Genomic DNA, 27105 nt, shown 5'->3' on the forward strand with positions numbered 1-27105 from the left:
TTTGGTCGCCCAATTATAGGAAGGATGTCAACAAAATAGGGGGAGTACAGAGGAGATTTACTAGAATGTTGCCTGGGTTTCAGCAACTAAGTTACAGAGAAAGGTTAAATAAGTTAGGTCTTTATTCTCTGGAGCGCAGAAGGTTAAGGGGGGACTTGATAGAGGTCTTTAAAACGATGAGAGGGATAGACAGAGTTGACGTGGATAAGCTTTTCCCATTGAGAGTAGGGAAGATTCAAACAAGAGGACATGACTTCAGAATTAAGGGACAGAAGTTTAGGGGTAACATGAGGGGGAACTTCTTTACTCAGAGAGTGGTAGCGGTGTGGAATGAGCTTCCAGTGGAAGTGGTGGAGGCAGGTTCGATTTTATCATTTAAAAATAAATTGGATAGGTATATGGATGAGAAAGGAATGGAGGGTTATGGTCTGAGTGCAGGTAGATGGGACTAGGGGAAAATAAGTGTTCAGCACGGACTTGTAGGGGCGAGATGGCCTGTTTCCGTGCTGTAATTGTTATATGGTTATATTTTGTTAATTCGGGTAAACATTTAACGGTATGCCATCCGCGACGAATATATCAGACATTTTCATTGGAAGGTTCAAGTAAAGTCATTCTATCTCGTCTTATTCACAAGCACTTACGTTACAGTTTCCAGCAATGAAGCCTCCCGCAGAACCAAAGAAGCCAACAATCATGGCACCCTTACTCAACGTAGCATCATCCACTTTCCGATCCAATATCTGAGCATGTCGAAAAATACACACGGCAGCGACTGGAAGAATCAAACCAGGGATAGGTTGTTAAATAGGTTCCTTCGCCTAATTCAAGCCATTTGCCCATTTACTCTCTTGCACATCCTGTCCCACAATTGGCAATAAATTGAAGTCATAAAGATTGATTTCACAGAATAGTAATCCCATCCTGTCTAAATTACCTTTGCTTGTCAATTTAAACTAATTCCATCATCTTGTGTCTTCATCTTATTTGAACAAGTTAGGGCTTTATTCTTTGGAGCGCAGAAGGTTAAGGGGGGACTTGATAGAGGTTTTTAAAATGATGAGAGGGATAGACAGAGTTGACGTGGAAAAGCTTTTCCCACTGAGTAGGGAAGATTCAAACAAGGGGACATGACTTGAGAATTAAGGGACTGAAGTTTAGGGGTAACATGAGGGGGAACTTCTTTACTCAGAGAGTGGTAGCTGTGTGGAATGAGCTTCCAGTGAAGGTGGTGGAGGCAGGTTGGTTTTTATCATTTAAAAATAAATTGGATAGTTATATGGATGGGAAGGGAATGGAGGGTTATGGTCTGAGCGCAGGTATATGGGACTAGGGGAGATTATGTGTTCGGCACAGACTAGAAGGGTCGAGATGGCCTGTTTCCGTGCTGTAATTGTTATATGGTTATATGGTTATTCAGGAATTAATGCATTTTCCCCTTCTAGAGACCAATTGATTCTTCTTTGAAAATTGTAAGGGATGCGATGTCTAATAATATCTGAAAGATGTATTTGTTTAAATTGAAACACCATTGGGCTAAAATACTTCATTTTCTCACTATACCCTCAGTATGTTTGTAAATTCAACAATTCCTTAGATAAAATAAATGTTGCTACACATCGCTCATCGCTTTTTCCCAGAGACTATTTTTAATGTACGTCACTGTTCCTGAGTTGGAAACTCTGAAGAGGGTCCCCACCCAAAATATCATCTGTCCATTTCCCTCTATAGATGGTGCCTGATCTTGGTGCCTGAGTTTCTCCACCATTTTTCTTTTGTTGCTCAGAATTTCAGCATCTGCAGGTTCTTGTGTATTCCAAATAAAATTTCCATTTGGCTCTTAAATTCCTTCAAAATTTTAGAAATCTCCATTAATTCTTTCCTGCTCTGGTGAAAAGAGTGTCAACATCCTACACCTTGGGACACTCATTCCTGATCTTACAAATCATGTTTCAGTGTGTTACATTTTGCATTGAAAATATATCTTCATCTTGTATATTAACAGAGTGACACCTCTGCTCTATCGGTTTCAGCTTCATTACATGCCCGAGCCATTAAGAGTGATTTAAATGAGTAAAATTATTTCATATCAACTGGTGTTACATTTTTGGTCATTTTTGGGATGAAAGGCAAAATCTGTTTAGAAATGGTAGCGCAGCGGTAGTGTTGCTGCCTCACGCCTCTTGCAGCGCCAGAGACCCGGGCTTGATCCTGACTACGGGCGCATGTCTGTACGGAATTTGTACCTTCTCCCCGTGACCGGCTGGGTTTTCTCCGAGATCTTCGGTTTCCTCCCACACTCCAAAGACGTACAGGTTTGTAGGTTAATTGGCTTGGTATAAGTTTAAATTGTCCCTAGTGTGTGTGGGATAGAGTTAATGTGAGGGGGTCGCTGGTCGGTGCGGACTCGGTGGGCCGAAGGGCCTGTTTCCATGTTCTATCTCTAAACTAAACTAAACTAAACTAAATGGATTGAATCCACCCCAAAGATCCTTACTACTGACAAAGGGAGCAAACCTTCATACAACTAATCTACACGGACCAAGACTCAGATCAAAATATTAATTTTAGTTGTATTAATTGATCCCAAACATCCCACAATATGAAGGAACGTGTTAATATGAAGCAAGAATCCCTCTAGGGAGAACTGGGACTTTTCCGATCGGATATGAGATAGAGGGATTATCAAAATCTGAAATTATCGATATTAATTGTAATACTGACACAACCCAGGGCATGGTTCACTTGTGCTATCACCCAATGGGACACAGAATGAAAATGAGTTTTTTTTTAAACTTTTACAGATCACTCTGTAATGTGTATAACCAGTCTTTATGATCATGCAATGTTTCTAACATTCAGATTCATTACTTCATCAAGATAAATTCTGAGTCAAACTGCACAGCATAAAAATCTATTGAGTAAAAATAGAAGCCATTAGTTGGTGCAATAGTACAATAGTAATATACTCACATAAAACAGACACTGAATTGAGCACGGCGCTGTAGAGGGAGTTTTCAGGGAGGTTCATGCCACTGGTGCTGAAATCAGAAGTCAGATATGATGGTGGAGATAATGCTCTCTCATCAGTAGCGAGGAAGCAGGAGAACACAAATAACATGAAATCACATGGCAGAGTGGCTCTGGATGAGAAATTGATTATCTGGGATCCTTACAGGGGCCTGGGGCCTGTCCCACTTGCCGATTCTTTAGGCAACTGCCGGCAACTGTCATAGTCGTAGCAGGTCGCTGAAAAACAGGCGAAAACCTACGTCATCCTGGCGACAACCAACGACCTCCACCTACGTCAGGAGAAGTCAAGCTACGCTCATTGGCGTCAAACCCACATGGTGAAAATTTAGCGGTGACCAGAAAGACGCTACGACTTTTTGCGCGACTGAGGAGACGACTCCTGGCGAGTACTTCAATTGTACTTCCTCCCACCATTCTCCCAGCTCCCCCTGCCTCTGCTTCCTTCTTCCCGAACCGCAGCTTCCTCTCTACCTTGTCCACATCTCGCCCAATTGCCAAGATCTGGCCTCTCCTCCCTAGAGTACTTCCAGACTACTTCATAAAGGATCTGCAGGGGGTGTACGTGGCTGGGGCTGCAGGTAGGAGGCAAAGTTGAGACGTACAGTAGTCTGGGCTCACAGTGCCAAAGGCCACAGACTGGGGTTAAAGATAAATAGTCAATCATTTTTAATATCAGACATGTAATATCATGACATCAGTAATATCCCACTGCACTCTGTTCTGCAATCAGGCAAGGAATGTTGCTGCAGCAATTCCATCACTTCATTAAATAATGTACACATTCAACAATCCCTGCTATTCATTTTAGATGTAACAGCTTAAAGTGACTGCCCTGGCAAAAGATGCAGATTACACTTCTTGCATCGGGGAAGCCTTGGATACAGCAAACAGTGAAATACAGCTACTTGAAATTAAATCAGGTCATGAGTCTGCCGAAGGACATCATCTACAGCTACTGATCCTCCTTTCACCCGATTAAAAATACGTGGGATCTCTCTCGCTCTCTCTCTCTCTCTCTCCCCCCTCCTCTCTCTCTCTCCCTCTCTCTCTCTCTCTCTCTCTCTCTCTCTCTCTCTCTCTCTCTCTCTCTCTTTTTTTTTCTCTCTCTCTCTCTCTCTCAGATCAAGTCATACACAAAACGAACTTACATTATATCATGTTATTATAGTACAACATTACCACTCTCTCTTTCTCTCCCTCTCTCTCTCTCTCACTCTCTCTCTCTCTCTCTCTCTCTCTCTCTCTCTCTCTCTCTCTCTCTCTCTCTCTCTCTCTCTCTCTCTCTCTCTCTCTCTCTCACACACACACACAAAATGCAGTCACCTCCTAATCCATAGACCTAAAATCCTCATTAAAATCTTTGGGATCTTGTTCCCTGCATCTGTGTTGAACGATACAATACGATATGATACAATACGATATGATAGAACTTTATTTATCCCAGGAGCGAAATTGATCTGCCAACAGTAATAAAACCACAAAAACACACACACAAACGCAGAATTATAAAAAGGCAGATAAAAACTTGTGGTGTAGGAGATGACTTATTGGATAAAAGATGATATGGTCAACAGGAAATAGGAAGTAACTATAAACTTGTCTTTTTATGATGTAACAAGAGGTATCAATGCACGAGTTACATTTTTTACAATGTCTATAAATGGTGAATTAAGCCACAGAAGGAATAGTTGCTAAATTCGTTAGTGACAAAACGAGGTAGGAAGGTATGTTGTGAAGAGAACCTGTGGAGGGAAGTGAGTTACGGTACGTGAGAAGGGCAAGGATCTGACAAAAGTAGTGAAACGTGGAAAATGAAAACTCATCCACTTTAATGAATATTATCCAAATATTGAGAGATAATAATAATAATAATAATAATAATAATAATAATAATAATAATAATAATAATAATAATATTAATAATAATAATAATATTAATAATAATGATAAATACTTTATTGATCCCCTCAGGGAAATTCAGATGTCCAGAAGCCCCCAACCAACAAACCCACACATTCAAAACAAACGCAGACAGAAAATACATAAAATACAATGTGGACACTACCTGAGAGCAATAAATACTTAAAAAGGCCAATAATTAACAGTTAAAAAATGCAAAAAACGCACCCCCCTACAGCCTAGCGGTCCGTATTATAAATTCTAATGGCTGCAGGGATGAAGGATCTCCTGAACCGCTCCGTTCTACAGCGCAGGGAGAGGAGACGGTTGTTGAGTGACTCTCCAGATTGCAGAACTCTGAGATACACAAGCTTTTTTGTGTTCTAGTGCAGTGGTTCTCAACCTTTTTTCAGTGATGTACCCCCTGTGAAATATTTTTTCAGCCAAGTACCCCCTAACCAGCGCAAAGCATTTTTGGTTGAAAGAAAAAGACTTAAAACAGAGCACTGTGCCATCAGTGGGTTACACAAAAAAGCTGGAGAAACTCAGCGGGTGCAGCAGCATCTATGGAGCGAAGGAAATAGGCAACGTTTCGGGCCGAAACCCTTCTTCAGACCCGAAACGTTGCCTATTTCCTTCGCTCCATAGATGCTGCTGCACCCACTGAGTTTCTCCAGCTTTTTTGTGTAACCTTCGATTCTCCAGCATCTGCAGTTCCTTCTTAAACACTGTGCCATCAGTGTCTGATTTATTAAACTTTGGAACTGATAAAACACATACAAAATTCAAACATTTGAAAAAAAACTATTTCGAACGTTTTAAAAGTTAATAATCCATGACTAAATTGATTGCAAATATTTCTCATCACTTGTCCCTCCGTGTTTTCAAAAGAATTGCTGCTAAGCTTCAACCACGACTCCATCGTTTGAGTTGTGATTGACAGGTGATGCCGGGTGGCATAAGACAGGTTGGGTGGAACCATCCTGGAGTGGGGGAGACTCTGGGTTTTTAGGATAATGAAATTGAATAGCCTACTGAATATAAAATTCATTTTATGAACTTATACTTATATTTTCCTGAAATATTTATTAAATAATTATTTTTAAAGGATTTTTGCATGGATGCTACTTTTTAAATATATGTACGACTATATTTTAAAATCTCACGTACCCCCTGGAGTGCCTTCACGTACCCCCATTTGAGAACCACTGTTCTAGTGCATGCTTTGTAAAATCCCGAATAAAAGGGTGCATAAGAATACAAGAAAAAGAACAGGAGTATTCGTCAATATCAGGACTATAACCATATCCCTGGATAGCCCTGATGCTCATAAATGTATCGAACTCTATAGAAAAGGAATAGGTGACATTTCGGATCGAGACACTTCTTCTCAACCCGAAATGTCACCTATTCCGTTTCTTAGGAGATGCTGTCTGACCTGCTGAGTTGCTCTTTGTGTCTATCTTTGGTTTAAACAAGCATCTGCAGTTCTTCCCTACACAGTCTATCGATTGTTTGGAATGAACGTAACAACTCAACTTCCACAGCCACCCAGATTAGAAATTTCCAAGTGCCCATTACCCTCTAAGTGAAGAAATGTCTCCTATTGCAGTCTAGTTTCATTATCAAAATGCTCCACGTGTTCTGAGCCTCTTCAACCAGGGAGAGCATCTATCCTGTCTAGCCCTTTGAGAATGATCTAAGTTTCAATGAGACTTCCTCACATCTTTCGAACATCAAACAATATAGTCCCTTTTTATTCAATCTTTCGTATATGAAAAATATGAATTTCTGGCACTCTCCATTGATAAGAGAGTGTGTTATTTTTTAAGTAGAACAAAACTCCACACAATGCTGAGATTCAAACTCACGAAGGCCCTGTAAGTGCAATGAAACTTCCCTACTACTAAAATCAAATGCTCTCTGAAGAAAGCAATCTACAATTTCCATTTTAATTAACCGTATCAGCCTTTGAAGGATCCACTTATTCCAACTCTTTGCTTTCACTAACACTAACCTAATCTCAATCCACGTCAGTATGTTAACTCCAAGTCCACGTGCTCTAACGTTAATTGAACAATCTCTTGCGTAGGACCTTATCAAAAGCCTTCTGGAAATCCCACCATATCACATCCATTCGTCCCCCCTTATCTATTCCATTAGTCACTGGATACAGAAAGTAACCGGGAATAGTAACAGAACGTTCTCATTTATTGAACAGAAAAATCGAGGTTCAGATTTCAGATAGGACGACATTAATATTCCTTTTTAAAGAGGTTTTTTACATTCATAGGAAACAGCGCAATGAGAGGCTGGTCTTACGTGGAAAGGCGGAACAGGCTGTGAGCAAGTGAGTGATACTATTTTCACACAAGAGACAGAAGTTATAATGTGTTGCTTTGAATCAACTGTATCCTGATCTCAATCTGCTCACATTTCTTTGATGAGATCCAGTCTATTTGGGTGTTTTGGGAGGTTAGGGGTGAGGCTGGAGGAGAAAGGGGGGGGGGGGTGTGAAACACCACGGGAACAATGAGTTATCTAGATGTCAACCCATCCAGAGTCTGAAGAAGGGTTTCGGCCCGAAATGTTGCCTATTTCCTTCGCTCCATAGATGCTGCTGCACCCACTGAGTTTCTCCAGCGTCTTTGTCTACCTTCGATTATCTAACATCTGCAGTTCCTTCTTAATCACAGAACTGTACATTGTTTGGTTCAGTATTCCACTCACTTTCCGTGACTTTTTTTAAAGTGGAGGCCAAAAGATTTAATAGGAATCTGAAGGGTAACTTTTTCACACAGGGGGTGGTGGCTGTATTGAACAGGCTGCCAGAGGAGGTAGTCGAGGCAGGGACTATCACAATGTTTATGAAACAGTTAGACAGGTACATAGATAGGGCAGGTTTGGAGGGATATGGACCAAATGCAGGCAAGTGGGACTGTGGAACTGAGACATGTTGATTCTATGACCAGCTCTTAAGTCTCCTGAGCCTCCTCGAGCTCAAGTATTCAGTTCTTAGCAAGTCAATTTCTTCATCTCTTCCGTCTACAGTTGTGTGTGTGTGTGTGTGTGTGAGGGTCGGTTTAGTTGAATCCATGTACACAGGAAATAAAAATAGAAAATGCTGGGAATAATTAGCTGGCCGGGTAGCACCAATGGAGGGAGAAGTTGAAGAAAGTTTAGTTTAGTATAGGTTATTTTCACATGTACCGAGGTACAGTGAAAAGCTTTTTGTTGCGTGCCAACCAGTCAGCAGAAAGATGATTACAATCGAGCCATCCATAGTGTAGATACATGATGAAAGGAATAATGTTTAAAGCAAGATAAAGTGCAGTAAAGCCAGATTAAAGATACTCTGGGGTGGAAGATTGCAACCTTCACGTGGTCCGCCCTCTTTCGACTAATGCAATCAACTCAACATGCACAAACGGAAGATCAAATAGAACAAGTTGTCTGAAGAAGGGTTTCGGCCCATAACGTTGCCTATTTCCTTCGCTCCATAGATGCTGCTGCACCCGCTGAGTTTCTCCAGCATTTTTGTGTACCATCGATTTTCCAGCATCTGCAGTTCCTTCTTAAACAAGTTGTCCAACAACTTTAGGCTGTGCACGCCATACGCAAGAAGAAGAAGAAAGACACTCTAGGGTCTCCAATGAGGTAGATAGTAGCTCAGAATCGCTCTCTAGTTGTTGATAGGATGGTTCAGTTGCCTGAGAACAGCTGGGAGGAAATTGGCACTGAATCAGGAGGCATGTGTTTTCACACTACTGTATCTCTTGCCTGATGGTAGAGGGAAGAAGAGGGAGTGATCGGGGTGAGACTGGTCCTTGATTGTGCTGGTGGCCTTGCCGAGGCAGCGTGAGGTGTAGCTGGAGTCATTGGAAGGAAGGAAGAGTTGGTTTGGGTGATGGTCTGGGCTGCATCCACAGTTCCCTGCAGTTTCTTGAGAGATCATCAATTAGATGTATTAATTGTAAAAGTTCAATCCAAAGACACTGCTCCTGTCCCAGGAAGAAGCAGTTCAGATTGGGTCTACAGCTTTTGCTTTTCGAGTACATTATGTACATCAGCGCTCCACGCCCCCGAGCATCTCTGCCTGTTTTTGAGTTGCTCATGACTAATAACGAAACCATTACTTGAAGAATGCCTCTCCCTTGCCAGGGGCTCTAACTCCACCTGTTTCATATTAGCAGTGGTTATATTCAGCAACATTATCGAGCAAAGACTCAACACAAACTGCGAGGCATTGGGGTTATGTCACCGCAAGGTATCAACGTACACTTTCGTTTCGGTACAACTCATGCTCCTCAGGGAAACCACATGGAGTGTTTCAAGAAAGTGGCCTTTGCTACTCAGATTCAACTCTTGGTCATTTGCACCACAAGTTTACTCCAGTACTGACACAAAATGCTGGAGTAACTCGGTGAGTCAAGCAGCGTTACTAAACATGGATATGTGACGTTTCGGGCCGTGAATTTTCTTCAGCCCAGAAATGTCACCTACCCACATTCTCCAATGCCTGAGTTTCTCCTTAATACCTTAAGGGCCTGTACAAATTGGTCATCATTTGCGCGTAATATACGCGTCTTTATTTACACGTCACGACGCAAGATACAGAAAATATACATAGTTAACATATAGAGCATAGAACAGGACAGCACAGAAATAAGCCCTTTGGCCCACAATGTCCATGTTGAACATGATGCCAAGACCAACTCTTATCTACCTGCACATAACCCATATCCCTCCATTTCCACCTACCCATTCAAAAGCCACTAAAAATGCCATTATCATATCTGCCTCCACCACTACCCCAGGCATTGCAAACCAAGTACCCACTACTGTACCTTCTGTGTGAAAAAAAACTTGCCCTCCACATCTATTTTAAACCGCCCCTCACCCTTTAAGGCAATGCATTCCAGTATTTGATATTTTGTTCCGGGGAAAAATGTCCTGACTGTCGAGTGTTTCCATGTCTCTTATAATTATATATAGTTCTATCTGGCCTTCCCTCGACCTCCGATGTTCCAGAGGAAACAATCTCAGTCTATCCAACCTGACCCTGCAGTTAATATCCTCTAAACCAGGCATCATTCTGTTCTTCACCCTCCTCCTCTTCAACCTTTCCAAAACTTCCACTTCCTTCCTGTAAAGGGGCGACCATCTTGTTTGTTCTTCCCAATGTGACAGCAGGTGAACAAACAAGAGAAAATGTGTACATCCTCTCTTTGTCCATATGGTGACCTTAGTGGTTCATAAAATGGGTACCATCTTAGCCATGGTCTCCTCCACTAACATTGTCAATGAACCAACCAACCTTGTAAGTCTCTGTCATTCTTTTTCATTGCTTTGCGTTCCAAATATCTAATGTTTAAATTTTGTTGTCCCATCTTAAGCCCTTAGATTTATGGAAACTCGTCTTATTCTATCAATTATTGTCACCAACCTTCATAATTTTTTGATATCTCAATCAAATTAACCACAATATTAGGATTAACAAAAGGCTGGAGTAACTCAGTGCATCAGACTGCATCTCTGAAGAAAAGGAATAGGTAACATTTCGGGTCGAGACCCTTCTTCAGACTAAAGACGAGTCTCGACCCGAAACGTCACCTATTCCTTTTCTCCAGAGATGCTGTCTGACCCGCTGAGTTACTCCAGCCTTTTGTGTCTATCTTCAGTTAAAACTAGCATCTGCAATTCCTTCCTACACAATATTGGGATTTCTGAGAACGTATGATGTTGGAGTACCTGTCTGTCTTGAATTCATAAGCATTACTGCTAAGATCATGTGCGATCCTCTCCTTACCTTACGAATGGCATGTTTTCAATTGCACAACATTTCACCAAGACTTGAACAGAACAAGTACGATTGTACACCCTGCAAAAAAAAAGAGCAGACACCTCAGATAATTTATACGCAAGCAGTCTAAGACAAGTTTGCTTACTTTTGCTTCATGATTACATGGTTCAGACATCTTTTTTAAACAGTTCAGTATTAAGCAAGAACTCCAAAGAACACAATTTGGCATCAAATAGTCTCACTTATTTGATTTCACTCCAATCCTCTTCAGTCTTGTTTCATAAGAAACATTAGTAGATCATTCAATGCCTCAGGCTTATTCCTTCATTCAGTTGGTTCCTAGCTAATCTACACTTAAATTCCCATTTATCTCCTTTAATCTATACTCACTGACACATTACCCAATTTAAAAAAAATCTCAGTCATGAAAGTTTTCATTGTCGGAGATCCTATCGTTTTTAAGAGTTCCAGATTGCTATTACCCTTTGTGCATAATAACATCTTCTGATCCCACTTCTGAATGCTCATGTTCATTTGTCCTGAATTTCCCAACAGAACCTGTATCTGCTCTGCAGTGACAGTGACAAGGATTTAGTCTGCGATAGTCACCTTAATTGATGACCGTGGATCAGAAGGTAATCTATATGCACCCACGAGCTCTCCATGAGACATTCAATGCCATCGAAAGCTGAATCTTCCAAAAACAGTCTCGTGATTAATAGTTTATTTATTGTAGTAGTACAAGCAGTAAGATAAATCATAAAAGTTTCTTCTTGTATAAGTACGTTTCAAACAACCTCGTGGTCATGCTCGTGCATGGTCGAAAACTATGTCTCTCCCACGATCTTCATAAAACTAAACTAAGCTCCTTGGGAGTCTGCGCCAGAATAACAGGCAGATAAAATTTAATGATAACTGGTTATAGTTCTTCAACTCCCCCTCCCATTCCAAATCCGACCTCTCTGTCCTGGGCCTCCTCCATGGCCAGAGTGAGGCCCACCGTAAATTGGAGGAGCAGCACCTCATATTTCGCTTGGGCAGTTTGCACCCCAGCGGTATGAACATTGACTTCTCTAATTTCAGGTAGTCCTTACTTTCTCCTCCCCTTCTCAGCTCTCCCTCAGCCCACTGGCTCCACCTCGTCCTTTCTTCCTCCCCACCCTCACATCAGTCTGAAGGAGGGTTTCGACCTGAAACGTTGCCTATTTCCTTCGCTCCATAGATGCTGCCTCACCCGTTGAGTTTCTCCAGCATTTTTGTCTACCTTTGATTTTCCAGCATCTGCAGTTCCTTCTTAAACATAGTTATAACATGCTGAGTTAAGCTAAATGGCTACTACATACTCTGTTAAATCCGTTATAAATGTAATCAAATCTTCTATACACGACACAATACCTTTACCTTGCAGTAAACGTTATTCCCTTATCAAGTATCTATACACTGTGAATGGTAAATGATTGTAATCCTGTATTGTCTTTCTGCTGACTGGATAGCATGCATAACAGCTTTTCACTGTACCTCGGTACACGTGACAATAAACTAAACTGAACTGAATATAAACTTAGTTTGTGCTATGTGTCCATTCGATTTAAATTCATTTTGTGCCGCAATTAAGACCGGTAGATTCTTAATAAAGAAGGGTTTCGACCTGAAACGTTGCCTATTTCCTTCGCTCCATAGATGCTGCCTCACCCGCTGAGTTTCTCCAGCATTTTCGTCTTTCTTCATAAGGAGTATTGTGCAAAAATGAATGACGTACTCCAGACGGGGCCATCTCTTTCCTCTCCCATCTCTCCACTTGGTATATTGCCGCTTGAACAGTATACCCTTCCCTTATACACTGTGGACGGCTCGATTGTAATCATGTATTGTCTTTCCGCTGACTGCTTAGCACGTTACAAAAGCTTGTCACTGTACCTCGGTACACATGACGATAAACTAAACTGAACTGAAACCATTGCATGGCAACTACTGACAATGGTTCAGTAATACAAAATTCTTAAGGGGTTGGACAGGCTAGATGCAGGAAGATTGTTCCCGATGTTGGGGAAGTCCAGGACAAGGGGTCACAGCTTAAGGATAAGGGGGAAATCCTTTAGAACCGAGATGAGAAGAACTTTTTTCACGCAGAGTGGTGAATCTCTGGAACTCTCTGCCGCAGAGGGTAGTTGAGGCCAGTTCATTGGCTATATTTAAGAGGGAGTTAGATGTGGCCCTTGTGGCTGAGGGGATCAGGGGGTATGGAGAGAAGGCAGGTACGGGATACTGAGTTGGATGATCAGCCATGATCATATTGAATGGCGGTGCAGGCTCGAAGGGCCGAATGGCCTACTCCTGCACCTAATTTCTATGTTTCTAATATGCTATTGTCTAAAGCCAGCGTTCTACTAAGAGAAAACCTCTTAACAGTGCAAATAAGGTTTGATGCACTGGCTTCAGGAAGCTCTCGTTTGATTGGGGTGGCTATAGCTGGAGAGGGCAGCACCAACATTTCAAGCTACATTTACTTGGTTTTAATAAATTAATAAATTTAAAAAAGTCAACTCACCAGTTGCTCAAGGGACACACATGGCCATTAGCCCGGGCAAGACCATAGCTGTAAAGAGAAACAGAGACCGTTAGGAAAGCTGTTGACAGGGGATATGTATGAATTGGGCAAACTGTTATCATTTCAACAATTAAAATTAAAATTTAAATTGAAGGATAATCAATATTTTAAATATATACAGGTATGTGACTTTATGAAGAAATATACACATAGATTTCAAACTATATTTTTAGACCCTTTAGAAGAAGCAATGAATATTAAGGCTGATTCACAAAAATTAATATCATACTTTTATAATAATATATTAAATAGAGAATCACCCTCAACAGAAGCACTAAGGGAAGATTGGAAACATGAGCTAATGATAAAGATCTCGAAATTACCCATCTGAAAGAAGCCTGGTCTACTGAGCTGAATTTCGAGGTGTCTGACGACACTTGGAATGAAGGTCTGACCAGAATCCAAACTTGTTCGATCAATGTCAGGTATAAACTGATTCAGTTTAAAGTCATCCACAGACTCCATTACTCAAAGACCAAATTACATCGCATCTACCCTGCTATTTCTCCATTATGTGACAGATGCAAAAGTGCAGATGGTTCTTTAACACATATTTTCTGGCTCTGTCCTCATATACAAAGATACTGGTCTAAAATATTTAAGTGGTTTTCTGGGGTCTATGGAAAAGATATTCTCCCTGATCCAGAACTGGCACTTTTTGGATGCTCAGAGACTGCTTTGTACTTCACGTCTGAAGAACAACAAGCACTGATGCTTGGTATGGTGGCAGCCAAGAAAATGATCCTAACAGACTGGAAATCATCTACCTGCTTCGAAAAATGGCTCAATGAAATGATAATAATCATACAGATGGAAAGGATACGCTTCTACAACTCCAAGGTACCAAACAACTTTTTAAGTGTTTGGGGACCATTTATCAACCATCTCAAAGTCCAATAATTTCATTATTTCATATTATCTGCAGTGATGTAGTCCTGTGACCTTTACTTCTGCTTTTGCAATGCCTGACTGTGTAGCACCATGTGGATTGTACCAATACTGTTATGTCTGGCCGCTTTGTGTTATTATTATTATTTTTTTTAATTATAATTTTTTTTTTTCCTTCCTTTTTTTTTCCTGTTGTCTTTTTCAGTTTTTATTTTTTATTTTTTTTGTTTTGTTTTGTTCTGTTTTGTTAGAAAATTGTATAAAATAATAAGAAATATTAAAACCAAAATAAAAAATATTAAAACCAAAGATCTCGAAGGATAGATGGGAAAAGTATTTGATGAATACACATAACTGTTCTATTAATGCAAGACATAATTCAATTCAAATTATTACACAGACTATATTATTCAAAAACGAGGTTGAATAAATTTTATCCAAACGTCTCTCCCAGATGCAATAAATGTTTGTTTCAAAACGCTAATATAACACATTCATTTGTAGGATGTACAAAGTTGAATAAATTTTGGAGTGATATATTTGATATATTTACAAAGCTTTTTAAGTCAAGAATAGAACCCAAAACGGAATGGATTATATTTGGAATAATAGGAGAAGATACCAATTTAAATAAAGACCAAAATGTTTTTTTTAATTATGGGTTAATAATTGGAAAGAAATTGATACTTAAATTATGGAAAAATACAACCATACCAACTGTTAAAATGTGGATTAGGAATATGATGGACATAGCACGCCTTGAAGAAATGAGACTCCGACTAATAGATAAATATGACCAATTCTTAAGGAGTTGGTCTCCTTTCATCGACTTTTTGGAATCATGTGATGCAGCGGTACCGTAAAGATTGCTGATTTCAGTTCATGACGCGGATAGATCTACATCTCCGAATACAGATTTGAAAAATTCTCTTTTAAGGGGCCTTCTCTTCTATTTCTACTTTCCACTTTTTATTTTTTTTTTTTTTTTTTTATATACACACTTCACGTTTTTCTACTATCTACCATCTATTTTTCCACTTTTTCCTCTTTCTATTGTTTTCTTTTTCTTGTCTTGCTTACTTCCTTCTCATAACATAAAACTAGAGGTTGTACATAGAATGGATTACGGTATGACATAGTTGGCACCTAAAATTAGGTTCCACTGTACTGTTTTGTACTGTATTAACTTCTAATAAAATAAACAAAAAAAAAAAAAAAAAAAAGGAACGCTGTTGACAGCAATTAACCCTCCCAAAATACATTCAACGTCACAACCGATGTAACCATGACAATCCTCTGATGTGATGGAAACACGTTTGACATAGAACCTTGTTTGACAACATTTCACTCTCTGGTAATTCTCATCCATCCTGTGGAAATGGAAATGGCTCTATCTCAGTCAACTTGTGCATTTCCTTGTTCATCGTCATCAGTCGGTATAATTTAAGCTCCCACTTCAGAAGCTAAACTGCAAGCACATCAAGGAAATCATACCGTCAAAATATTGTCTTCGGTTGATGCAAAGTAAAATGTTTCCTCAACTCCAGAAAACAGAGATATTGCTTTTTCATTGATTCTGATGCTGAAGTCAAACCAGAATAAACTGCAGATTCTGGTTTAAACCGAAGATAGACACAAAAAGCTGGAGTAACTCAGCGGGTCAGGCAGCATCTCTGGAGAAGGGGAATAGGTGGCGTTTCGGGTCGAGACCCTTCTTCGAGTCTGAAGAAGGGTCTCGACCTGAAACGTCACCTGGTCATTTTTTCTAGAGATGCTGCCTGATCCGCTGAGTTACTCCAGATTTCTGTGTCTGTCTCCAGTACGAATATATTTCATCTGGACGCCATTGCTTTGTGGAGGAACAGGAGAGGGGCGGTCCAGTATTTTGAGGCTGAAACCCTGCCACGGTTATGGAACGTTTTGTTCTCTCTCCTTCGCTCCTTTGAACTATGTTGTGTGGAAAATTAATTTGAAACACTTTCAGCTGTACTTATATATCATAAATCTTAATTGGAAAGTAGAGAATGTGGTATCCAGACAATAAGTTATTTAAGAGGGCAAGGATGCCACATGGAGAGAACAATAACTCCAGTGTGTGCATCTAAACTTGGAGTAAAGTCAAGAATTGGATTCATATTGCTTGACTTTGTGGCGTGACGATAATCTCGAAGTGAAGGCGAGGAGCCAGGTGCTTCGGGAGGTATTTAGAGTCATAGATCAAGGAGTCAAGAATCAGACAACACAGAAAAGATCCCTTCAGCCTAACATGTCCATGCTGACCAAGATGCCCTGTCTAAGTTAGTCCTCTTTGCCCACATTTGGTCCATATCCCTCAAAACCATTCAGATCCAGGTACCTGTTCAAGTGTCATTTAAATGTTGTATTGTACTTGCCTCAACTGATTTCTCTAGCAGATCATTCTATGTACCCACCACCCTCTGAATGAAAAAGTTTTCCCTCAGGTTCCTATTAGATCTTTCGCCACTCACCCTAAATCTATGTCCTCCAGTTCTTGATTCCTCAACCCTGCTTAAAAGACTCTGTGCATTCATCTTAACTATTCTCCTCCTCATTTTATACACCTCTATAAGATCATCCCTCATTCTCTTGTGCTATAAGGAACAAAGTCCTAACCTGCTCAACCTATCCCTATAGCTGTACCTCAAGTCCTGGCAACATCCTCATCCATCATCTCTGCAGTCTTTCCAGCTTAACAACATCCTTCCGATAGCAGGGTGTCCAAAACTAATAAGCCAAATGCAGCCTCACCAACATATTGTACAACTGCAGCATAATACCCCAACTTCTATATTCAATAACCTGACTGATGGAGGCCAATGCACCAAAAGCCTTCTTGACCACCTTATCTACCAGTGGCACCATTTTTGAGATCTGTACACCTGTATTCCTAGCTCCCTCTGCTCTACAACACTCTCCAGGACCCTGCCATTGATTGTGAAGGACCTGCCTTAGTTTAACTTCCAAAAATTCAACACCTCGTAATTATCTGCATTGAACTCCAATAGCCATTCTTCAGCCCACTTGCCCACCTGATCAATATCCTGCTGTATTTTTTGTTAATCCTCTTCACTGTCTACAATGCCACCTACTTTAGTGTTATGTGCAAACCTACTAACCATGATAGACACAAAAAGCTGGAGTAACTCAGCAGGACAGGAAGCATCTCCGGAGAGAAGAAATGGGTGACATTTCGGGTTGAGACCCTTCTTCAGACATGCCTTGCACATTCTCATTTAAATCATCGATATAAACACAAACAGCAATGGGCCCAGTGCCGATCCCTGAGGCACATCGCGAGTCACAGGCCTCCAGTCCCAAGATTAACCTTCCACCACCTCCATCTGCTTCCTACCATGAAGCCAATTCTGTGTCCAGGCTGCTAACTCCCCCTGAATGCCATGCGATCAAACCTTCCAGAGCAACATACCATGTGAATCTTATCAACGGTCTTCCAGAAGTCCATATAGACATGGGCTAGGTCCACTAGTTACCTCTTCAAACAACTCAAATTTGTGAGATGATCTCCCAAGTATAAAACCATCAGCCTCCATCTATCCAAATGCATATATATCCTATCCCTCAGAATCCTCTCCAGTAACTTCCCTTACCACTTAGGCTTTAGGTCGTTTAAAACATGAAAGCTATACCTGAAAATCATTTTACTTTTCAGGCAGATGGGCCAAGGAACTGAAGAATAAACTAATGAAAGATAAATTTAGATCTGGTGTCAAGAAAATGTTTCCTCACACAATAAGTGACCAGGAGTTGGATTTGATTTTGAGGTTAACTTTGCCTTCATTGTCATTTCTACGTCAGAAGGTTTGTTTATTTAACTTTCCTCAAAAACAATTGTTAATCCTCTCCGCTGACGCTGATACTTATTGTACGAAGGACACTCCCTGAGATACTGATTTCACATGTTAAACCGAGCCTCCACTTGCCCTCTCAGGTAGATATAGAAGACCAGCTTCATACTCCGAGAAGAAAGCAGGGGAAGCTGATATGGTCTCTGAGTCAATATATGGACTTTATATATATAAAGTTGAGTTTAGTTTAGTTTAGTTTAGAGATACAGCACGGAAAAATATGCCCTTCGGCCCATCAAGTCCGCACCGACCAGCGATCCCCGCACATTAACACTACCCTACACACACTAGGTTAATGGTATATTTGCACATTTAATATAATGTTATATTTGTGCATTTTTTATACCAAGCCAATTAACCTACAAACCTGTGCGTCTTTGGAGTGTGGGAGGAAATCTCGGAGAAAACCTACTTAGGTCGCTGGGAGAACGTGCAGACTCCGTACAGACAGCACCCATAGTCAGGATCGAGCCCGGGTTTCTGGTGCTGTAAGGCAGCAACTCTAACACCGTACAGCACATTGGTTTGTAGGATTTTGAATTATGAAATTTGTTGTCACTTGTCTGACATTACAACAGTAAACCATTTCAAAGTTATTTCACTGGCGATGAAATGATTGACAATATCCTGAAGTCACCAAATACATTATTAATGCAAGTTCTGACTTTGTCCCCTCTTCAACTATTGCCTGCTTAACATTGTCCATCTCAGTTCTGCCTCAGCAAACCAGCATGATGTGGTTACATCGAGGAATGACTATTCCAATACTCTCATGGGCTGCTTCAATGATTTCTTAACCTCTGTAGATGTTACTTCATTCAAAACATTGCTGCCCATATCCCAATTTACAACGTTCCATTCTTCCATTGTCCCTAGATTCAAGTCACCTGCTATTGTTCCCAACACACAAAAGCCTGAAATCTAACCTTTTCACATCTCATTCATATTTCATAACAGCTATGACTCTCCCTATCACTCCACCCAGATCTTAATACAGTCATGGTTTTAATTGTTCCACAACCTTCCACCATGCCTACACCCATACCTCAGGTATCCCTCCCCAACGGCCTTTTATAGCATATACCATTCATTTTTTTAAGATATTTAACGTCATACCACACAGAAACTTGCTCTTCTGCCCAGCAAGCCCATGTTATCCAGCAAGTATCTATCTATGTAGAAATGAGGAACTGCAGATATTGATTGACAAAAAAAGACACAAAGGGGTGGAGTAACTCTGGGTCAGGCAGCATCTCTGGAGAACATGGCTTGGTGACGTTTCGGGCCGGGACCCTATCTATTGAACAGTACTTGCTGACATGTTGCCAAGCCAAATGATTGCCTCAATATAATTGTTACATATTGTGAGAGTATCTGCCTCAATCACCCAATCAGGCCGTGCATTCCAGCCTATTTTGCCAGATCCCAGCTAAACCTCGTATCTATTACCTTATAACTTATGTCTTGGGGTCAAGGAAAGAGTGTTCACGTCGCGGCCCTGTTTCCACCAATCTTTCCACCACCAAGCACAAGAAGCACAAGTCGCCATTGTATGCAGATGCCGAGAAGTGTGTTCAACTCTGGCTGAACAATTTCTATATCTTGTGATGTGGACTCGATAAGAAGACCTGTGCCCTGTAGTTGTAGATCCCTCTGCCATAGGATAGAGTTTTCTATTCTCCACCTGATCTATACCTCTCATCACTTTGTGTACCTCTGTCAGGAACTCCAAGGAAAATAAGCTCAGCCTATTCACCCTCTCCCTGCAACAGGCACGTTCCATCCCAGGCAACATCATAGTGAATATAGACCACAAAATGCTGGAGTAACTAAGTGAGACCTGTGGAGAGAAGGAATGGGTGGCGTTTCGGGTCGAGACCCTTCTTCAGACTGATGTCAGGGGAGTGGGCGGTACAGAGATAGAATGTAGTCAGAGACAGTAATGCCCCTGTCCCACTTAGGAAACCTGAACGGAAACCTCTGGAGACTTTGCGCCCCACCCAAGGTTTCCGTGCGGTTCCCGGAGGTTTTTGTCAGTCTCCCTACCTGCTTCCACTGCCTGCAACCTCCAGCAACCACCTGCAACCTCCAGGAACCGCACGGAATCCTTGGGTGGGGCGCAAAGTCTCCAGAGGTTTCCGTTCAGGTTTCCTAAGTGGGGCAGGGGCATAAGAATGGTCAGAGAACTGGGGAGGGGGAGGTGATGGAGAGAGAGGGAAAGCAAGGGCTACTTGCAGTTATAAAAGTCAATGTTCATACCACTGGGTCTCCCTGATACCCTCTCAAATGTACATCATGTCCTTCCAATCCCTTAAAACCCTTTCCCCTTGATTAATCCCTTGTACTCCTGCCCAGATTCCTTCTTATGCCTCAGTTTCAAATCTTGCCCAATTATGTTCCTGTGAAGCTTCTTGTGATGTATAATTATCACTGAGAAACTCACTTTCTCCTCTCTTTGAAGTGTGGTTAATCTGTGGAATTCATTGCCACAGAAGGCCGTGGATGCCCAGTCAATGGATGGTCATTTTAATGTGATGATTGATAGGTTCTTGATTAGTACGGGTGTCAGGGGTTATGGGGTGAAGGCAGGAGGCTGAGAGGGAAAGATGGATCAGCCATGATTGAATGGCGAAGCAGACTTGATGGGTCAAATGTCCTAATTCTGCTCCTATAACATGAACTTAAGGGGCTGTCCCATTTGGGCGACCTAATTAGTGAGTTTAGAAGAGTTTGAAAAAATGACATGTTGAAGACCTCCTTCGACTATGATGAAGACTATCTACAACTACCTTTGCCTACCCTCGATTACCTACAACTAACAAGTCGACCTACTACGGCTAAACCTACGAGTAAAAAAAAAGTATCGATTTTTTCCACGCTGACCTTTTCTTACTCGCGGGCATTTTTTAACATATTGAAAAAAACGCCGCGACCTAGTTGAGGCCTCGAGTACGCGGAGACCACTCTCGAGCATGAAGGAGAGTTACGAAGACCTCCTACGACCTTGTGTCGACCATGCTGCGAGTATGAGTCGAGGGCAAACTCGCCAGAACTCGCTGATTAGGTCGCCCAAGTGGGACAGGCCCTTTATGTGGCCACACTGTGTGGTATTTTTAATGGTTATTTGTAAGTTTCAATGTTACCTTTGTTAGATGTAATGCGATCAAAATCTACTTTGCAAGTATACATGGTATGGTATTTCATTTAATAAAAATACAGAATATTATTTTCATGCAAATATGAATACTCCAAAGCATTATCTAAAACAAAGAGTGACAACTTTTGTTTGGTCCCAGGATGTGAGTGTTACTACTGAGTCAGTATTTATCCCTCCTGTCTGCTTTCTCTTGAGAATGTGAAGACAAATTGTCTTCTTAAACCACTCAGTGTGGTAAGGATACTCCAGCAGTTTAGTTTAGTTTAGTTTAGTTTAGTTTAGTTTAGTTTAGTATAGTTTAGTTTAGTGGGGATCTTGACAGAAGCCTCCTCTAGGCGATCCCCGGAAACGTCGATAGGTTGCACTCTGTGATGCGTTGGGCAAACAATTCTGTCAACAAATGCATTTCGTTGTCTCTGTACTGTACACTGACAATGACAATAAAAATTGAATCTGAATCTGAATCTGAATCTGAATGTTGGACAACGACAGAAGCCAACAGCAAGCGATACCTCGTCTGACACACAAACCAGTTTAGTTTGGTTTAATTTAATTTCATTTTGTTTAGAGATACAGTGCGGAAACAGGCCCTTCGAACCACTGTGTCCATGTGATCCCCTGGCTGCACTATCTTACGCAATAGGGACAATTTACACTTTTTACCAAAGCCAAATTAACCTGCAAACCCGTACGTCTTTGTAGTGTGAAAATAAACCAGAGTACCCAGGGGAAATCCATGTGGCGAAGGGGAGAATGTACAAACTCCGTACAGACAGCGCCCATAGTCAGGATTGAACCCGGGTCTCTGGCACTGTAAGGCCACTGTGCCACCGTGCTGCCCTATTGGTTAACCAACCATTGTTGGTTAGGTAGTTCCAGGATTTGGACCCAGCAATGATAAAGGAACAGCAAAAACTCATAAAACCAGATAACGTTTCACTAGGAGGGAAACCTAAAAGTGATAATTCATCTGTTGACCTGGTCCTTTGGATAGTTGAGATTACAGATATGGATCTTCTTCTCAAACAAAATGTGTTATTTGTAATAGTTTAGGTTAATTTCATGATACAGCATGGAAACTGACCAATGGCCCACCGAGTCCACACTGACCATTGTTCCCCTGTTCATGTTACCCTCCTTCCACTCCCTACACACTGGGGGCAATGTACAAAGGCCAATTAACCTACAAACCTGCACGTCTTTGGGATGTGGGAGGAAACCGGAATACCTGGAAAAAGTGTAAACTCCACGCAGACAGCACCAGGGGTCGGGATCGGACCCGGGTATCAGGCGCTATGATGCGGCAAGTTTACCAGCTGCGCCACTGTGTCACTATGCCGAGTAGTATTACATTTGTAAATACAGTCAAAGTAGAGAGTAAGCCCGATGTATTGTGTATGATGCAACTAAGTTGTTTTGTCGTGACTGTTATTGAGCGTTTTGAGTCTTGATGGACCCAGGCAACATCGTAGTAAATCTCCCCGACACCCTGTATTATGATGAAGAGTCATTCATTCAACATTGTTGAAAACATTAGCGACGCAGTGGCGCTGGTTTCCAACGGGAACGGTGACGGACGCACCACACATCTCTGTCCTCCAGTTCCCGCTGCTGGAAGTGTAGCATTTTGGTGTGTGTGTGTGTGCTTTATCATCATTCCTTACAATGCCATGTACGACTGCGATCGCAACTTCTACTGAAGTGTGGATGACCGTTGACTCGCTGGAAGCTCATCCGCCCTTTGACCGGTCTTGTTTTTGGTTCTGCTGGGGGTCCACAGCCCCCTCCTCACCTGGCAAACCAGGTGGGGGAGACGGTTTAGTCTCCGACTATCCGACCAATGATCATTTCTTTCTTTGCTAGTTAAGTTATACGGGGAAGGTTCAGATGCCAAAATCTACTAACTCTCTATATTAGTTTTTTTTAAACATGCTTTAATTCTAACCGAGACCAGCCTTATGACTCTCTGACCCATTTTAGTCTAACACCCCTGCACAATGACTTGCGATATTGTGGCAAATAAAAGCAGGTTGTTGTTGTTAGAATCCTTCGGGAGCAAGATGGATACTGAAATGGGATTATTTGTGGCTCTTTGGATGGCTGAACTGTGACGAGTTGAACGACCTTCCTCATGATTTGTTATCTTGTGATACAAAATGTCTCATTTTCCAGCTTGCCCGCAGCTATCTTTTCAAACTGATGCTCTCTGCAATGTTTAACCAGCATTGATTTATTACAGCGGTGTAAATATATCTTGTTCCAGCTACTGATGCAATGACCATGAACTCCCATATTAAAACACACTGTGAATGAAACACCACACAAAGCTTCTCTATTCACGCTGATACACAGCAACTTTAAAGTGTTGTTCAGAACTAGTTCAATGTTTATTCGGTCTTTCAGTACAGGCACATGTTAGTTTTAACACAGTTTTTTTCCTAGTGCACATTTATCCCAGCTTCTAATACTTGACTCACTACCTGGAAAATCATGTCTCTTCAAGTATACGTAAGTGTACGTGAATGTAAGTAAGGCGTAAATGTCCAACGTTATTTCAGGCAGTGACAGGGTTGCCAACTTTCTCACTCCCAAATAAGGGACAAAAGGTCAAAATAAGGGACAAATTCCCAACGGCAATTCATTGACACTTGGCCGTGGCTGGGTGAATGATGAGTTGGCCCGGGCGCTGGACTTTGCGTGCGACATTGCGCGGCCTGGGCCTAAACTCCTCAGCAGGCCCGCCTGTTAGGCTTTGAGTTCTGCTGCACGCAAAGTCTGGCACCCCATCCAACTCATGAACCGATGATCGGCCATGAGAAGGAGGGGTGGTGGTGTTGGCGGGAAGCAAGGGTCCGAAGGTCGGACAGCTGGCCGGGCTGCCGACCGAGCGGGGCCACGGGTGAGGCGCTGCTGCTGCTGCACTACATCGGGACGGGTGAGGCGTTCCGACTTGACAGTCCCCTCGACCCTAGTAGTAGCAGTCAAATACAGGACAAGGGCGGTCCCGTACGGGATAAACCAAGTTAGCCCAATATAGAGGATGTCCCGGCTAATACAGGGCAGTTGGCAACCCTAGGCAGTGACTTCTAGACTCCTCTGACTGAAAAATGTTCATCTCATCTTTCTTCCACCAGTTACCTCAAATCTATATCCACTGGAATTTGATCCCCTGTTGAGGTAACTCTGGTCTTTTATATTGAACCCATCTTGGCGACTCAATTGTATACACCTTAATTATGTTTCCCTTCAGCCTTCTCCATTGCAAATAAAACAACTTCAACCGATCCCAACTTGCCTCATAGCTACACTTCTGTCTTGCTCTTCCATAATTCTCAGTCTACGATACGATACAACTTTATTTATCCCAGAGGGAAATTGGTCAAAAGATTCAGTTACAAGGGATTGAAAGTGTCATGTGCATTAGAATAATAATGGAATGTAAGTGAACAGTTGTTCCACAGCATATGTGTGATATTGCACATATCGCATGAAATTAACTTATTGAATGGGGAAGTCCAGGATGAGGGATGTGCAAAGATGGGGTGAGGGGGTGCAGTTTGATGGCCACAGGGGAAAATGATCTATTGTGGTGTTCTGTGTTGCTCCTTGGTGGAGGTTCTCCTCAGGTTGTCCAGTGTGCCATGGAGGGGGTGAGATGTATTGTCCAAGATGCCCCTCAGTTCAAGAAGGATCCTCCTTTCCGAGATTACCTCCAATGAATCATGGAGTATTGCATACAGTTTTGGTCTCCAAATCTGAGGAAGGACATTATTGCCATAGAGGGAGTTCAGAGAAGGTCCACTAGATTGATTCCTGGGATGTCAGGACTGTCTTATGAAGAAAGACTGGATAGACTTGGTTTATACTCTCTAGAATTTAGGAGATTGAGAGGGTATCTTATAGAAATGTACAAAATTCTTAAGGGGTTGGACAGGCTAGATGCAGGAAGATTGCTCCCGATGTTGGGGAAGTCCAGGACAAGGGGTCACAGCTTAAGGATAAAGGGGAAATCCTTTAAAACCCAGATGAGAAGAACTTTTTTCACACAGAGAGTGGTGAATCTCTGGAACTCTCTGCCGCAGAGGGTAGTCGAGACCAGTTCATTGGCTATATTTAAGAGGGAGTTAGATGTGGCCCTTGTGGCTAAGGGGATCAGAGGGTATGGAGAGAAGGCAGGTACGGGATACTGAGTTGGATGATCAGCCATGATCATATTGAATGGCGGTGCAGGCTCGAAGGGCCGAATGGCCTACTCCTGCACCTAATTTCTATGTTTCTATGTTTCTATCCCATTTGTAATGTATTTCACTTGCATGCGTTGCACCTCCTCAGAGGCCTTACCACACAGTTCTCTGGATTGAATTACATGTGTTACTTCACCACCCAATTGACTACAACCATCAACATATTCCTACAGTCTAATCCTTTCCTTTTCAACATCAGATTTCCTCCACAAACCCAATATTTATATAATTTACAGTATGATCTTCCTGCACTCAAAGATAAAAAATAACCTATGTTCATCAAAGCAAGGTACAGAGTACAGAGGCACGCTGGTTACAGATTTTTCTCGATACAGAAACAGCAATTTGCCTTCTATCACTGAGCCAATTTACAATCCAATTTTCTACCCTCTTTTGAAACCATGAGTTTTTACTTCATTGACTCATCTGCCATGTGGGATTTCGTCAAATGCCTTGCCCAAAATCTGTAGATGCCCTTTTTGAATGTCCTTGTTTCTGCTTGTATTATCTAAATGGTGGCCGATTGGGAAAGGGGGAGATGCAGCGAGACCTGGGTGTCATGGTACACCACTCATTGAATGCAGGCATGCAGGTGCAGCAGGCAGTAAAGAAAGCGAATGGTATGTTAGCTTTCATTGCAAAAGGATTTGAGTATAGGAGCAGGGAGGTTCTACTGCAGTTGTACAGGGTCTTGGTGAGACCACACCTGGAGTATTGCGTACAGTTTTGGTCTCCAAATCTGAGGAAGGAAATTATTGCCATAGAGGGAGTGCAGAGAAGGTTCACCAGACTGATTCCTGGGATGTCAGGACTGTCTTATGAAGAAAGACTGGATAGACTTGGTTTATGCACTCTAGAATTTAGAGATTGAGAGGGGATCTTATAGAAACTTACAAAATTCTTAAGGGGTTGGACAGGCTAGATGCAGGAAGATTGTTCCCGATGTTGGGGAAGTCCAGGACAAGGGGTCACAGCTTAAGGATAAGGGTGAAATCCTTTAAAACCGAGATGAGAAGAACTTTTTTCACACAGAGAGTGGTGAATCTCTGGAACTCTCTGCCACAGAGGGTAGTTGAGGCCAGTCCATTGGCTATATTTAAGAGGGAGTTAGATGTGGCCCTTGTGGCTAAAGGGATCAGGAGGTATGGAGAGAAGGCAGGTACAGGATACTGAGTTGGATGATCAGCCATGATCATATTGAATGGCGGTGCAGGCTCGAAGGGCCGAATGGCCTACTCCTGCACCTAATTTCTATTTTCTATGTTCTATGTTTCTATGTTTCTATGTTTCTATGCTCAACCTGCTTATTGATCTGGCTCAAACTCGCGGGGTGATGCCTGTTTGGTCGTGAGTAGTCGCCCAAAGAGTCGTACCTTTTTCTGGTCGCCGCTGGATTTTCAGACGTTAAACATTTTCGGCAAATTGCTGCGACTATGACGGGCGCCAGCAAGTTGGCGAAAAAAATCACGTATGTGGGACAGGCCCTTAAGTGCTTTTAGTACATTAGTGAAATTTTGTTGGAGTTGATGGAGTGGTGAACGCTGATCAGTTAAATGTGGAGGCTGGTGGGGTGAATGAAGACGATT

At 41.9% G+C, this 27105-nt stretch overlaps 1 protein-coding gene across 1 annotated transcript in view; it reads right to left on the reverse strand.

Moving 5' to 3' along the window:
• Positions 1-612: 612 nt before the first annotated feature.
• The window catches only part of LOC129713015 (transmembrane protein 150A-like), a 41314-nt gene continuing 14821 nt past the window's right edge, over positions 613-27105 (reverse strand). The window contains exons 2-5 of the mRNA XM_055661862.1: positions 13284-13331; positions 10742-10813; positions 2974-3041; positions 613-775 (exon numbers count right to left, since the gene is read on the reverse strand). Of these exons, the coding sequence (XP_055517837.1) occupies positions 627-775; positions 2974-3041; positions 10742-10813; positions 13284-13331 (337 nt within the window). The 3' untranslated portion in view covers positions 613-626. The remainder of the gene's footprint in view (positions 776-2973; positions 3042-10741; positions 10814-13283; positions 13332-27105) is intronic.

Source organism: Leucoraja erinacea, chromosome 34 (genome assembly GCF_028641065.1).
Source record: "Leucoraja erinacea ecotype New England chromosome 34, Leri_hhj_1, whole genome shotgun sequence".
In the NCBI taxonomy this organism is placed as follows: domain Eukaryota; kingdom Metazoa; phylum Chordata; class Chondrichthyes; order Rajiformes; family Rajidae; genus Leucoraja; species Leucoraja erinaceus.